Source organism: Panicum virgatum, chromosome 9N (genome assembly GCF_016808335.1).
Source record: "Panicum virgatum strain AP13 chromosome 9N, P.virgatum_v5, whole genome shotgun sequence".
Classification (NCBI taxonomy): Eukaryota; Viridiplantae; Streptophyta; class Magnoliopsida; order Poales; family Poaceae; genus Panicum; species Panicum virgatum.
In genome coordinates this window covers 27,213,014-27,229,451 of record NC_053153.1, presented here as the reverse complement: position 1 = coordinate 27,229,451, position 16,438 = coordinate 27,213,014, and the positions used below count along the sequence as shown (strand labels likewise).

Here is a 16,438-nt window from a genome sequence, read left to right as displayed (position 1 = left end):
TATACTTGATGTCTGGCATAAGAAGGTGCTTATTGCGAAAACAAGTCAGTACCTCAACCATTTGTCGCTTGTTAAGTCCTTTTCATTGTTCAGCAGCCAATTTCCAGCCTCACAAATGTGGGCACCTTCTGGTCATGTTCATGCTTGAAGACTGTAAAATTTAGCAAACGTGTCAGCAAAAATCTTCTTCTTGTAATCAATGTAGACCTGTCCCATTGGTATGCTAAAGACTCTGTGCACCGCATGCTCATCAACCTTGATCACTCTCTTGATGGAATGTCTAGCTCTGACTTATTGGTGTAGCTTCTCTATTTACACATAAACTCAAACGGTCTAGCTGTAGTTACCACAATACCACAAAGACCAAATGCCCCATCTCCACTGCTACTCCTCCCACGACTTGAAAAATGGATAAGAAAACCAGATCATTTTATCAAAAATCAAACAAACTACCACATCACATACGGGACTCCCAACTTGCCCTCAGCTGAGCGGCCGTCGCTGTCCTGTGCTGTCGCCGACGTAGCTCGCTGCAGGCGTTGCTTGCTATGGGCCTGAGCCACCGTCACTTGGCGCTGCTTGCCGCGGGCTCGAGCCACCGCCGCTCCCCAGGCCTGCTCTGAGCGGCCGCGCTTCTCCTGGCCCCGCAGCTCCAGCCAACCCCGCCGCTCCTGGCCCGCCGCTCCAGCCGGCCGTGCGGCCATCGTGCCCAATAGCTCTGGCCTGCCATGCCACCCCATGCAGAGCAGATCTGACCGGCTGGCAGACCCTATGGCCCCATAGCTCCATCCCGCCATGCCGTCCCTCACCCACAGCTCCGTCAGGGTGTGTGGCCCCTAGCCACGAAGCTTCGATGGGTCTGCAGCTTTATCGGCCGCGCCGCTGGCTTGGCTGGCCGTGTTCCAGCCCCTAGCCCACTGCACCGCTTGGCCTGGCTGGCCGTGCTCCTTCCTCCGGCTCCTTCGCTCTTGGCTAGCAACATTATTCAATTCCATCCCCAAGCTAGAGAAAGGAAAGAGAGGAGAGGGAAGACCGAAGAGGATGGTTTCTTACATTTTTACCATTATACCAAGTCGCAATCGTCTGAATGTCACTCTTAGAATGACGCCTACAACTTTAGCACTCTTGTTTTGTGGTTCTTACATTTTTATCACATTTGTCTATGTGGCACGCAACAGCGGCCTGACACGCTGGCGCCCAGTTAGCAGGGGCAGGCGAAATATCGTGGCTGCCCCTTCCCATTTCCTCATTACGCCGCGCCCCACTGGTGCACCATTGACCGATCCCTCTCTCTCATTTCGTTCCTCGCCGTCGCCGACGCCTTTCTTCCTCACCCCGCCGCCGCCGCCTCTCCCATCCCGCCTCTCCCAGCACTACGGCGACCTCATGGTGACCGCAATTTCATTGCATCGCAACTGATTGAAGGTACATATGCCTTATTTCCCTTATTTCCTCATTGGCACCCAAAGCCCACGTCGATTAGGGTTAGGATTTGTGGCGGCTAATTTCTTATTCCGCGGTTCATGCGTCTGATGTAATAGGTCGCCATCTCCCGTGGTCGTAATGGATAGTGGTGACTACCCTCCCTGGTAAGTCCTTAAGCTCCACCCCATGATTGTGCATACTATGCATAGCAAACAGAGTAGGTTGTCATGTTTTTCATTATTTCTAATGATGCCAGGATCGATCCTGGCAGTGCGTTTAGGACAGTTGTTAAGGTTGCTCCATATGTTGCTGATGGTGAGTATGGGCTAGTAGACATGGAAGAGCAGCACCATCACATATGGTTTGATATGAACAGTCCGTACTCTTTAGCTCAATTCAATGAGGATTTAGCCTCAAAGATTATACGGGGCCTAGTCAAACACCGTCAGTCTGGGTTCTTGACCAAGATACTGGGTTTGAGTGGAAGCTAAGGAGGGATGAGCATATGAAGTAGATGATTCAGGATAGATGGGATGAGAGGAAGGATTTTCTTGTAGTAGATGTTGTGAGCAATGACTCTATTAATGGCAATGCTTTCTCTGATGCTTGTAAAGGTAGATGTGTCTCTGGTGTGACTAATGAAACCAATGCAGAGGCTAATGATGTTGAAGGTTGTGGTGATACCCACAACTCTCCCCCATCAGCACCTACTGAACTGCCTATACCAGCAGTTGATTGGAGCACTCTAACCATATTAGAGAACACAGATGAAGATGGTTTAGCTACACAGCTTGTTGTTGAGGACCATGTATATGAGGCAATGGGATTCAAGGATGCTGTGGAACCAGAAGAAGAAGGTGGTGGACAAGAGGTGCCAATTCCAACTATGTAAGTAGAGATGCAGGGAGATATGAATGAAGCATCTGCTAATGTTGATGAGATAGCTGATGAAGAGCCACTATATGAATGGGATAGGGGCAATCCTGATCTGAGCGTAGGCATTTGCTACACTAACATGGCAGATTTTGAGGCTTGCTGTTAGGCAGCATGGTATAGTTAACGAGTTTGAGCTTGAAACTGAACATTCTGGCAAATAAAGGTATAAGATTCGTTGTGCTGCTCTAGGCTGTCCATGGAAATTTAGAGCTAGAACCCAACATGATGGCAGTGTCAGGGTACAACTTCTGATTTTTTTCTACTTTGTGTTGTTACTTAGGGGTACATTATGTGCTATGTATTATCCTTATTTGAGTGGAATTATACTTATATGTGGTTGTTTGTTCTAAATGCAGATACAAATAAATCAGGGCTTGCATAATTGTGCATCTACACAGAGGGTTCTGAGCAGGATGGCATCAATAAGCTGGGTGTCAGAAAGAGAAATTCCTTTGCTGAAGATGAAGCCATCAATGGGGGCTACAAAAATGCAAAAGGAGTTAAAGTTTAAATACAACATTGACATCCCCTACCAGACTATGTACAATGGGACAAAAAGAGCATCTAAGAAGTTATTTGGTAAGTGGAGTGATTCTTTCGATTGGTTGTATAGGTTTAAGGCAGAGATAGAACTAACATCTCCTGGTAGTGTGGTAGAGATAGACACTGTCACTGCTTAAGATGGCAAAGTTAGGTTTAGCAAAAAATTTTGTGCATTCAAAGAAGCATAGATGGTTTCTTGAATGGCTGCAGGCCTTATATTAGTATAGACTCCACACATCTCAATGGCATGTGGTGTGGCCACATGCCTACAGCCTTAGCTCTAGATGGCCACAACTGGATGTTTCCTGTGGCCTTTGGATTCTTTGATGGAGAGAGCAAGGAAAATTGGATTTGGTTCATGCAACAACTTAGAAAAGCAATAGGTCCCATGCAGCATTTAGCTATCTTCACATATGCATGCAAGGGAGAGTCATCTGTTAAACTTGTGTTTCCAGAAATAGAGATGAGATAATGTTTTCAGCATTTAATGGACAACCTTAAGAAGTTCTATCCTGGTGATGTGTATGGCAAGAACATGTGGCCTGCATCTAGAGCCTACTCTCCACATAGATTCAAGTGTTTCTTTGACAAGGTGTTGGCAGCTAGTCCACAAATCCAGAACTTGTTGGATGAGCACCATCCTTTTCTTTGGGCACGAAGTAAGTTTTCTGCAAACATCAAGTGTAACTGCACAAATAACAGTTTAGCAGAATGTTGGAATGCTTGGATCAAAGAGCACAAAGACCTGCCTCTGCATTGCCTCAGGGTATACTGCTTGTTGTTATACATCAGCTCAATGCTGCCTCTAGGGGCCTAGGAGACTTGAAGATTTCCAAAGTCCACCCCCAACGAAGCAGAGGTCACTGAGGTGTACAAAGATGATGAAGTTAGAAGATATGTTGTGTACTTATCTCAGAAAATTTCCACATGTAGACAATGGAAAGTAATTGGTAAACCATGTCCACATGCATTGACTGTGATTACAAGCATGAGGCAGCCTGACATGGGATCTTTTGTGGACAACTACTATTCAGTGGCAAAGTTTCAAGCAGCTTATGCGGGCATTATTTCTAGCATCACTGACAGGAGTCCACTGTTTAACAAATTGTAATGTGCAATGAATAAAATATTAGTTATCACGAACTTTTAGATGTATAAGATAAATAATAATTAGCGTTGCGAACAAATAAATAAAAAAATATATATCGCAGCATTGCAAATAAACAGTAAAAATGATAAGAAGGAAATAAGTACAAAAGAAAAAACCAAATAAAAACAAACAAACAAAAAGAAAGAAAGGTGCGTCCGTTGCATGCATGTGCATGCAGCATGCAGGTGGCTAGTCAGACAACATTGCATGTGAATAGAATGAGAAAATGTGTGCTCCGAAAGAAGAAAAAAAACATTAAAAGGAAGGCAGGTGGTGTAAATGGGCTGCACCGAATAAATAACTGTTGGGCCTACTAATTAAATGGACAGTCCAAACGAACATCGGATCGTTCAGGCGAAGGTCTTTGATTTTGTAGCGCGCGCGATGCTCAACCGTGGCGAACTTGATGTCCGGACCAAGCACAGAAGACTACTTTTTTTTTTTTTTGAGAGGACACAGAAGACTACTTCTAAATATTTAATGGGCCAATTGAGCTATCTGAACCCAGAAACAGCGCCGACACGATGAGGCAAGCTGAACTGGGCCGGATTGGGTCCACCCCATATACTGCGCGGTGCGAGCCCTGCCCTCCGTGCTCCCAAGAAGAAAATGAAACAACCGTTGTTGTCCGAGGCAAATGAGGCAAAGTGGCTTCCATTTTATCTCTTTTATAGATGTAAATTGGTGATCCTTACATACCCATTTAACTTTTTTTAGTTCAAAGTTTTGCACTATTTCTTCAAACTACGATCTTATTTTAAAGAATTAGTATAAAATTTTAAACTAACGAGGATTAGAAAGACACCTAAAAATCACCGATTAACACTATCTTTTTTCACCGGCGCTCCCACCCTGAGATTTTCCCCGATCCCGTCCTGCACGCTTAGCCGCGTGCCGCATGCTCTACTGCACAGGTACTGCGCGGCCAGCGGGTCTCTCTGGTCAGCGACACCGTCTGCGTGGCTTTCCTGGCGAGAGTCTATCATGACCCAGGCTACCTGTGGTAATGTAGTGGGCCAATGTATGGGCTCATCAAGTGAATGGGCCAGCTTATGGATTAAAAGGAGCCAATAATACATAAAGACAGGCCACGATAGAGAAGAGCATCGGACAGATAGCGACATTGTCTTTCTCCTCAAGACTCAAGACTGCCTTCCCGTTATCCTTTTGTTGTTCTTGATTCCTAACCCTAGTTCATGCTATTCCCTGCCTAATCTCACCAATTCTCCTTCAAAATTGTACCCAGATTACCTATTGTACTCTTGTTATTGTGATTTGGAGGTAAAGGTTCATAACAATTGGTAATCAGAACCTTGTTCTTTGAAATCCACCAAATTTTTTCCTCCAAATTAGATCCAAGCACTGCTGAATTTGAGAGTGCTTGCATCTGCCCGCTCCCACCAACGCCGACCCGCTCCCACCAACGCCGACCCGCAGTCTGCCTCCATCGACGCCCTCTCGAGGAGGATGGATGGGCTGCTACGGAAGATGGAGGAGGTGCTTGCAAGAATGAGTACCACCCCCCAAGTCTATCGCGTGGACAACATGGTCGTCGCCATCTTCGATTTCATTATCTTCACCGGCGTCCCCAAGTCCACCTGCTGCACCGGCCTCCTCTCTCCATGGAGCAACCCCGTCCTCAAGCACGGCATCGGCGCTCTCCACTCCGACCTTGGCGCAGGTCGCCGCATCGGTGCCCTCCATGCCGACCTCGACGCAGGTCGCCGCCAGCCCTGCGTCCTCCACTCAGCAGTCACCTCTGCCCCCTTCCGTTGGGCCCGTGGCTAGCCCCTGCCGCTCCTCCCGCGCGTGCGCACGGGGGCTCGCAGGTGCGTCTCATGAGCAGCTTCGGCGACCGCGTCATGCCACGCCCAGGGGACCGCCAGCTGCGCTACGTCGGCGCGGAGACACGCGTAGTGTCCTTCCCGTGGGGCGCGGCCTCCTTCGCGACCCTTGTCGCCGCGCTCGCCAAGGTCGCCCCGGCCCTCTTCAGTCTGGGGCTGCCTTGCCCGTCGCTCAAGTACCAGGTACCCCAGGACGACCTCGACTCGCTCATCTCCGTCAGCTCCGACGACGACGTCAACCACCTCATGGACGAGCTCGACCGCCTCCACGACGAAGCCGCCGTCGCTGCCGCCAGGCAGCTTCGCCTCCGCACCTTCTTCCTTGCACCCGTGCCAGATGCCGCAATCGGCTCCATCCTCTTGGGCACCGCTGGCGATGTCGCCTCCACCGACCAATGCAAGCTGGAAGAGGCCCGCACCCGCGACATCGTCGTCGACGCCGTCGCAATCGAGCACAAGTTCATCCACGACGCATTTCCTGTCGCGCTCGTCAGCATGAACGGCGCCCTCACGAGCCAGTACATGGAGTTCGTCGCCGACTGCTTGCTCATGGCGCTCTGGGTGTAGAAGCTGAGGTGACCAGAATCTCGCCCGCAACATGTTCGACGCAATGCCTGAACCGCTACATCACTCCAGCTTTATGCTCAACAGCCTTCCCACTCGGCATTCACAAGGATTGCATATCCGAGAGTAAAGCAATCAGGTACATCACCAGCTGCTACTATCCTCAATCGATTGGTGTTGCTCCAGTTGTGGTTGCCATTGTTGTTCCTGAGGATTGCATGTTGCTTGAAATAATGACTAAGCCAAACTCAGTAATGCCTTGGCTGTCCACTAGCCAGGACAACTTGTTTTCTGAAAGAAGTCAAGAATGCTTCAGTTTCTGGACGCTATTAAGTTGTGGTTGGACTCTGGTAAAGCAAAGGCCACCATGGCCACCACCTGTGCAGTTGGAAAAATCACTGTCAATGATGGTTTGTTGTTCAGAGAGTGAGTGCAAGATGAGGTACCTCTAGTGTGAGCTCAATAACCATTGCTGGACACATTGCATTGAGTTGGTTGACACTGCATTGCAATCTCCTTACATGATCACTATTTCATTGCTAAGTGGTGCAATCAGAGATATCCTTATGCTTAGCTGCACAGCTAGATTTGCTCAGTGCATTTCTGGAAAGCTACAGTGTGATGACTCCAAGAAATCTAAGCACAGAGTCAATGTTTTATGCATTCAATGGAAAATTCCTTGGTCACCACCTATCTGGATATGGAGTTCAGATCTGCATCAACTCTGCAATTCCCTTGTTTTCCTACATGCCTTGGAAGAATTATTGTGGAATGATGTGCACTGTTCTTATATGAATCTGATGGAAAGCTTTTTGATTGTGCAAATCGCTGTCTGGGTATCTGACATTCTGACAATATGGCAACATGCTTATGGGAAGTAGGCATCTATGATTATGACTGGTATTTGATATTGTGGTTCAGAATTCTTTACAAATCAAGCACATTTCAGCTCATAATAGTATTGATATGGCACCAAAGAAATGAATCAACCAGTTCAATGGTCAGCACTCAAATCATGCATTTTGCCATCCTATATGCAAAACTTATGAAGGTATGTGCAGGCATTTCTAGTGCTCTTTCTGTACCTGAACAAGCACTGGTTGCTCTCTGGTTCTAGAGAAATTCAGAGAAAATGCTATTGTGGTCAGAAGCAATTTCATGCAATGTTTTGAAGCCATTTTTTTTTCAATTTTGACTGCTTATAATTCTGTTAATGGCATGAGTAGTCCTAGAGCCGACTATGCAGTTGCATGTGGTCGTAGTAACCATTCAGAACAAGTTGAGAGCTTCTTGATCCACACAAAATTGAGAAATACTTGCAGATGGTTCCTTAATGGCCATCATGAGACTGGTACCACCAAATCATGGAGAAAAGAAGTTTCCCATGTGCAAGACATACATCAGTTGCTTTTGAGGGGTGGATCAAATTGGAATTCATTTCAGTTCAGCAATGCAATAATTCTCACAAAGCAGAGGAGGATTCAGTTCAGGGTAGAAGTGTCTATTGCACTTCTTTGCTTCTGATGACATAGCTCCTGGAGTTCCATGTGACACGGTTGCATGTTTACTAGTGAGGCTTACCGAGGACAGTGATGATATCTCACTACTGAAAGCATTTGCAAAGTTCCTGAACATTTTTGAGGTATCTACTGATTGTAGCATCAGTCGCAAAGCAGCCACAGGTGTGATCAAGTACTGTTGGGGCACAACTGAAGCTGATAAGCAATCAGAGAAGCACTGTTTGTGTGCATATCAGATTATGCTGCCTTGGGATCCAGGTGGTGTAAAGCATACCTTCAAGAATTTCTTCTCATCGGCTTGGGGGCAAGCCGATTTTCAAGGGAGGAGGAATGTCATGACCCAGGCTACCTGTGGTAATGTAGTGGGCCAATGTATGGGCTCATCAAGTGAATGGGCCAACTTATGGATTAGAAGGAGCCAACAATACATAAAGACAGGCCACGATAGAGAAGAGCATCGGACAGATAGTGACATCGTCTTCCTCCTCAAGACTGCCTTCCCGTTATCCCTTTGCTGTTCTTGATTCCTAACCCTAGTTCATGCTATTCCCTGCCTAATCTCTCCAATTCTCCTTCAAAATTGTACCCAGATTACTTATTGTACTCTTGCTATTGTGATTTGAAGGTGAAGGTTCATAACAGAGTCTAGCTCGGTCGCCCCTGCGCTAATCCCGTACGATAATTCACATGTGCTGGCGACCTGTTTCTTGCATTGACAGAGTGGGAAAAAGTCAAAGAAAGGAAAAAATATATTATGTTTTCGGCCATGAATTGTCGTTTCTCTATGTAGATGTTAACATGATTCGGGATTCAGGTCATCATGCATACTTTCAAGGAAGATTCAGAACAAACTGAGATTGGATTCAGGTCATCCAAATTGAGATTGGAAAAATTAGATGGGTGGGAGAAGGAAATAATCAAAGTGCTCACCAAACGGCTTACATCCAACTGATCACATTTGGAAAAGGGGAAACTAATAAATGATTTGTATTCTCGTTTGGATGGAGAGAAGGTAAAGGCTTGAACATCGGCAGGAATTTTTAAACATGCCATTGTTCCAAAAGTATAGCTTTTTGTCCTTGCTTGAGCAATTAGCTGTTTAATTAAGCACCTCTTTTTGTGATCAGTTGCTCTGTATCTGCTGTGGTTCCGTCCATTTTCTGTAACTAGCATAGTGCCCGTGCGTTGCTACGGGTAATATAATAGATCTACATAATATCAGCAAAATAATATCACCAACTTTGTGCTCATTCTTCGTGTATGGGCCATGTTGTGATCATGCTAGACACCGATTGTCTGGGATCCGATGGGATTCCGATTGATTATTCGAGTCCGATTATGATTATGATTGATTTGTCCAAGTTCCAATTAGAATTCCGATTAATGAAAGACTAATCCAACTCGCATACGGAATAAACTAAGGTCCACTTGTCAATGACTTAGAACGAACCAAACCAAAAAATTGGGTGAAAACCTTACTCGCTTTATAACCGTACGTGTTTCAAAAAATCCTAATACATAATAAATTTATATTATAAAAGTTGTAGAGACTAACAATATTTTATTTATAAAAAAGATATACATGTTGCAAAGGACTTTCAAAAGTTTTAGCAAAAAAAAAGTTCAGTAACCAATAGTTTTGCAAAAAAATAAAGAGATTTTATATTCATAGAAAACTAATAAACAAGAATCATCTTGTCTCCAATGTCCAGGAGACCAGGACCTTGATCGACCTTGCTTCGGCTCGAGGGGAGCAGGCGGATGTGGCGGTCACCGGCGGGCTGGATCAAGGAAACCAAGGAAATCACGATGGTCTATAGAAGGAAATCACGAAAGGCCGCCGGCTGCAATCACGGATGGCCAAAGCTCTTCCACGTGGCCGCCGGCTGCAATCACGGAAGGGCAAAGCGCACCCGCCTGGCCGCCGGATGAGTTGTGTCCATCACGGAAAGGCAGCGATCAAGGAGGGTAGGTTTCGCGGGGAGGGTAGGTTTCGCGGTGAGAAAAAAAGAGTTCGGACGGCAGAAACATTGCGGAATCATTGGTTTTAACGATGGTCCGTTTCGTCGAGGCTGGGAGCGACGAAAAACTTGCTGATCAGTGGGCCCCCTGTGACAGGGTGGAGGTAATTTTTTTGGTGGGAGGCAATATCAATTGTTTTGGTTTCTTATAGTATAATAAAATATAGATAGACTCATGTTTTTTGCTGATGTTGACTGTAGGTAGGATGGAATCTTGTCTTGTACCAAAAGGCAGAAAGTTTCCCAACGAACGTGTGGTTAGCTTCTAACTCTACGCTTTGAGGATTGTCTTGAAGCTGCGTTTTTGTAACTCTCTTTCTCTTAATAAATACATGCTGAAGTATGTGTAAAAAAAAAAACGGGTAGCCTACGCTACCTGTAACAATTATCAACTACCGTGTTTACCCAAAAAAACTTGCGAGTAGTAGACCATAGATCGTTACCAATAGACGCACAACACAGCGGAAGATATGTTGAAGTAGACTCGATCTAACGTAATCAAGCGTCGAGGTAGAGGAAGTACTCGATCATGTCACTAACGGATCGTCTCCTTCTCGCCGATCAGCACTGCAACATTAGCAACACTTTCATGGAGTCCACACATACGAGAGATGGAATGCCGTGCGCCGATGTGCTAGCACCGCGCGCAAGGCCGGAAGGGAGCCATGGCTAGGAGGGAGGGCGGCTAGGGTTTAGGGCGTAGCAAGATGGTGGCGCCCTTAGTCCCCTCCCATGCATATATACGCTGTGTTCTCTTGGCTTGTCAACCAACCAGCCAACAGTACTGTTCTCTCATACTAAATCAACACCAGCCACCAGCTATCAGGCAGTCAGCAGTACTGTTCTCTCATAACAAATCTGCACCAGCCACCAGCCACAGCCAAACGAACACAACGATAGAGTGTGCTAATGGGTCTCGACCATGTAGACCTATTACTAACTCTAATTGCTCATGGATCAATATCCATAGGGGCTTTTAATTCACATTATTATGATTGGTCTCTTGGGCATATCACCAACAATAATAGGGTCTCGGAAAAAAAGATCGGTGATTGTTGTAAATCATCATTGCCCTGTTGATGAAGTACACGCTTTATTTCTCTATATGAAACTAGAGTGGTTACATGACATGACTGCTGTTGGGAAGGCGGTTTTGTCTTCGACAACAGCAATGAGTATAATGAAACTGTCAAACAGCACCATTCCCGCTTCGTTTTCATTTTGCTGGAATATAACTATATATGATATACGAAATAATAGGACTGGGGATCCCAAGCTGCCGTATCCTGAGGTTAGCGATTATCTGACCCTGCCAAACATGTTGTTTCTGATCTGATCTTAGCCAGTCGACAGGCACTTCTTTCTTGGGTGTGGGTGTGGGATGGGATGCCCTGGTACGAGCCACTGATATCCAATTTCTAAAAAAACAAGGAAAGGTGCTTTGTCAGGCAAAGTGAAAGCTAAAGATAGGATTACCATCTACTATAGAATTGCTGGTACCAGAAACCGCAACAGAAATCTAGCTTCTCTGTCCGAAAGCCGTCGTTCCAGAAAGGAATGATGGGATTGGAATGTAGTACACAGGAGGAGAGTGTTGCATTGTATGCCGATTCCACATGCAATTTTGACAATAGAATGAACGAAGGCCATGTGCAGACTGATGACTCATGTGGCAGTTAACCTGCTGCCTAATCCTCTGCATAATAATGGAACTGCAATCTATGTACCTCAAATTAAACCAGGTGCAAAGACGGGAGCGCGATCCACGGGCACAAGGATCCGTGATGCTGACGCGCCACGGGGAGGGTTACAGCTGCGGGCATTCGCCGGCGACGGCTCACCTCCACCACCAGCACTGTGCACAGTGCGGACTGAGGAGGATAGCTAGCTATAGCTCTCCGGCCGGCCGGCTGGTCGGAGTACCTAACCTGAATCACGCAGTCGCGCTCACTCTTTTCTTGCCGGCCGGTTCCTTACAGGTCACTGAAGTTGCGTAGCCACGGAAAAGGCTTGTGTGCTGACGAAGCAACAGCTAGCCTCGCTGCCCACGGCCATGGTTAAGGTCAGGTCAGCCGACACATCCGCCTGCCTGCAGCGCCGCATGGCCGGATGCAGTCCATGTACAGTACTGCAAAACCCAGTTGAGTTTTCTGTATTAAAAATATTAATTAATTAATTGCTGGTCGTTTACGATGCTTGAAGGTGCGAAAAAGCTGGCTGTCTCTTTTCCGCATCCAAAGCGTCAACGGATCTCACATCCAAGGCGCGACATGCATCTGCAATCAAGTCTCTATTCTCCTCCTTTTGCAAAATCGCCCAAGTCCTGGTAAGATAAGTGGCTCAGAAAAGAATTTGAAGAACATTTTGTTTTTGAGTATTATGAAAAACTACATCATTTCTGGATAACCAGATTGATCAGAGAAACGCACATAAACCCGTAAACATAACTTTTTTTTCTTTTCCCACATAAAACCCTGGTCTTCTTTGTACCTCCTGAAAACTGAAAACTCGAGTGGGAATGTGGGATCTGCAGATGCGACAGTGCCCGCCCGGCCCTTTCGCGTCGCAGACGCTTTGTGCCCAAGGAAAATTAAAGATTAGTTTTGCATGATAGAGGAGGTTAGTATTAGCTGCGCCTTCCCTGTCCCCTTTCTCCTCTCGATCGCCCAAATGATTCCACACCATGGATATCATCTTTATAAGCAGCATCGCAATCCAGCCTCATCAGATCCTGCCTGGTCCACCCTGTCTCTCACTCCCTCACTGATCACTCGCCGCACTGCATGCGAGCCAACCGGCCGAGCAACTTAGAGCTTCGCGCCGGCGCTAGCTGCTGGCTGCTGCACTTGCACGGTATATATAGGCGATGCTGGCCGTGACGGTGAGCCAGGTGGTGGCCCTGCTCTCCTCGGCCCTGTCCGGCGGCGGCATGGAGGTCGGGACGAAGGTGGCGGCCGACGGCGAGCGCTGGCGACACCGCGGCGGGCACGACCGCGCGGCGGGGTACTGCTGTGTGTGCATATCGGCGTGCCGCGACGGGGAGGAGATCCGGAGCCTGCCGTGCGGCCACGCCTTCCACCGGGACTGCGTCGACCGCTGGCTGGCGCGCTGCCGGCGGACGTGCCCGCTCTGCCGCCTGCACGTTGGCGGCGGCGCTGTGGGCCTCGCCGGCGAGGAGCAGCACCAGCTCAGCGAGGACCTCGTCATCTGGTTCTCTTCGCTTTTCGTCTCCGGCTTGTAGGACTGGCCGTAGGATCGACAAGCTAAGCAATGCGCATCTCTGCTGTAAGCGTATAAATATACGGGCAAGGAGTAGGATCGTCACTCGTAGTTGGCTTCTTTAGTTCCTTTGCTGGCTTGTTAGCTTTCTTTGTCATAAAGATTACTCGAAGGATAAAAGTTTCTTCGATCGTGCTAAATATTTCCATATCAACTCCTGCAAAAAAAAAAACAGCCCGTACACAGAATTATTTGGCACTACTGGGGCATGATTGCTCAAACAAAGGAAAAAGGTAGAAAAGTCGCTTTTATAGTCACTGCAAAAAGAGAGAGAATAATATAATGATATAGTAAATAAAATTTAGATAATGGAAAAAAATTCCGGCTTCACCTCATCCAAAAGAAGAATGATAGCCAAGCACTACTCACACCAAATAGTTTAAAATAACAAAAGGCCCAACTCAAGTTCTAATTCGCAAACTAAAACGCTATGCATCCATGGAAAGTAAAAAAAAATGTAGCCGACAGTTCTGGTGTACGACACGTCTGAATCAATTGGTCTTAGGCTTAATGTCGCTACAACTGAGCCTATAACCATAGCCAATATATTTCCTAAACAGAACATGCAGAAAAGTTTTACTTTAGCTTTTATAAAAAATAATATAATTCCTGGTAAGCTATTTAGCCCACCACTGCAGCACAAGGCTGCCATCCCGTCAACAAGCTAATGTTCGATTTTTGTCTCCATCCCTTGATCTATCCATTTGTTGAACATATTATTCAAATTTATTGGTGGACTAATGCCAACCAATTCATAAATAGCACATCGTAGAATTTGGCATAATGGCATTTTAAGAAGAGATGGTTAATAGTGTCGTCGGAACTACTAACGTTGTCCTTTGTGAGGATAATCTCTCATTTTAAATATTACAAGAAGATCTTTAGTGGTAATTTTGTCGCAGAAACTCGAAGACAATTTGGGTTCCACTCGGACTCAGATTGATTTTGACCCAAAATATACTCGGGTTGAGACTCTCCCTGCTCGACCCATCTTTGGGCATCTTTGGATTGCGCAACGCATCATCTACTAACCAACAGATAATCAAATCCATCTATCCTTCCCATGAAGATAGCTTGGACAAAACACTAGGTTCGAGAACACTTCAGCCACCGCTAGCAGGGGGGCACTCGTTTTCGACGTCTACTCAGATTCAGATGAGTCATCTCATGACAGTCTGGATTCGATCATCGATGCGTTGGCAAAGTTTCAACTTAAGTCCTGCCATGACTACTCATTCGCAGGACTACTCGACAACCTTCGAGAAGTTGCCAGCATCGATGATCTTCCGTTCCAACACGGTACCCCCTTTACACCCATACGGGAAACCGGATCTGGGGGAACCGAACTAGCTGATTATGGATCAGACCTTGAAAGTTATACTCCAGAACGTCTGGTCTCCTTGATCAATCGGCAAGATGGGGGTGCTCCCAGCCAGCATGACCCCAATGAAACTCCGGATCAGATCTCAGTTGATGATCTGACCCAAGACGCCCCCCAAGACAAAGATGAAGCTACTCGAACAGCCCGCAGAGCAAGAAATCAACGTAGGGGAGAGCACAGGGCCCGAGCTGCTGAGCGCGCTCGCATCAACAAGGATATAATGGACGCGTATGTTGAAGAAATCAGAAAGCTCGAGAACAAGTTCTCAGGATTGGAAATCCACCACATAGACTGTGACAACAACGTGGGAGCCGATGTCCTTTCCAAACTTGGATCTACTCGAGCAGCCGTTCCACCCGGAGTTTTTGTACATGAATTAAATCATCCATCAGTCAAGGTTCAAAGTCAACAAACTACTGACGCGGAGGCCTCGGCCACAGTCAGGGAGGTATTGATGATCGAAGAAGACTGGCGGATACAATTCATCGACTTCATCAAGGAATTCAAGCTTCCACCGCATGTCGAAGCCAAAAGCGCTGAAGCAGCACGCATCATCAGGTGAAGCAAGGGTTTCGTCTTCGTTGGCGACAACCTGTACAAACGCTCCGCCTCTGGCACCCTCATGAAGTTTGTTACTCTTGAAGAAGGCAAGGACATCCTCAGGGAAATACATGAAGGAGTCTGTGGTAATCATGCTGCATCAAGGACACTAGTCGGTAAGGCTTACATATCAGGTTTTTTCTGGTCAACTGCCGTATCAGGCGCAGAAGAACTTGTCAGAAGATGTCCCGGCTGTCAATTTTTTGGAAAAAAGACTTATGTCCCAGCACACAACTTAATTACAATCCCTCCATCGTGGCCGTTCGCCTGCTGGAGTCTGAACATGATCGGACCCCTCACCGTAGCTCCAGGAGGATTCAATCATGTGCTGGTAGCAGTCGACAAATTTACCAAGTGGATCGAGTACAAGCTCATTGTCAAAATCTCATCAGATAGAGCAGTGGATTTCATCTCCGACATCATACATCGGTTTGGTTTCCCTCACACTATCATTACAGATCTGGGTTCTAACTTTACCTCGCAATCATTTTGGGATTTCTGTGAGAATTCTTGCATAGAGGTCAAATACGCTTGAGTGGCTCACCCACGGGCAAATGGTTAAGTGGAACGCATCAATGGCTTGGTACTCGATGGCTTAAAAAAGAGACTCTACGACGCCAACTCTAAGAAAGGTGGAAAGTGGATTCAAGAACTACCCCATGTAGTCTGGGGGCTGCGAACGCAGCCCAGCAAGGCAACTAGTCAATCTTCTTTCTTCCTCACTTATGGATCAGAAGCTATACTATCTGCAGATATCATGTGGAAATCTCCAAGAGTAGAGGCTTATCAAGAGGGAGAAGTAGATGAAGCTCGACAACTTGAGTTAGATACAGTCGAAGAAGCTAGGATCAATGCTTTGACCCAATCGGCTAGATATCTTCAAGGAGTCAGATGCTTATCATGACCGTAATGTCTAGCAAAGATCCTTTAACATAGGAGATATAGTTCTACGATGAATCCAAGATGAAACAGGACTGCACAAGTTGAATTCCAGATGGGAGGGACCTTTCATTATGTTTAAAGTTACAAGACCAGGATCTTACAGAATTACCGATGCTGATGGTAATGAGGTACCCAATTCTTGGAACATCGAACACTTGCGCAAGTTTTATCTTTGATTTAGTTGTACGATGATGTCAGTTGATCTCTTTAATAAGGAAAAATGGTTCCTATTA

At 46.5% G+C, this 16,438-nt stretch overlaps 1 protein-coding gene across 1 annotated transcript; it reads left to right on the top strand.

Moving 5' to 3' along the window:
* The first annotated feature begins 12,404 nt into the window (after positions 1–12,404).
* LOC120691885 (E3 ubiquitin-protein ligase RNF167-like) lies at positions 12,405–13,422 on the top strand. The gene has a single exon (XM_039975085.1). It carries the CDS (start codon positions 12,870–12,872, stop codon positions 13,242–13,244), a length of 375 nt encoding a protein of 124 aa, XP_039831019.1. The 5' UTR covers positions 12,405–12,869; the 3' UTR covers positions 13,245–13,422.
* Positions 13,423–16,438: the final 3,016 nt, after the last annotated feature.

What these genes read in the sequence shown, in the direction of transcription:
- LOC120691885 (XM_039975085.1), top strand. Translation starts at nt 12,870, where the DNA reads ATGCTGGCCGTGACGGTGAGCCAGGTGGTGGCCCTGCTCTCCTCGGCC.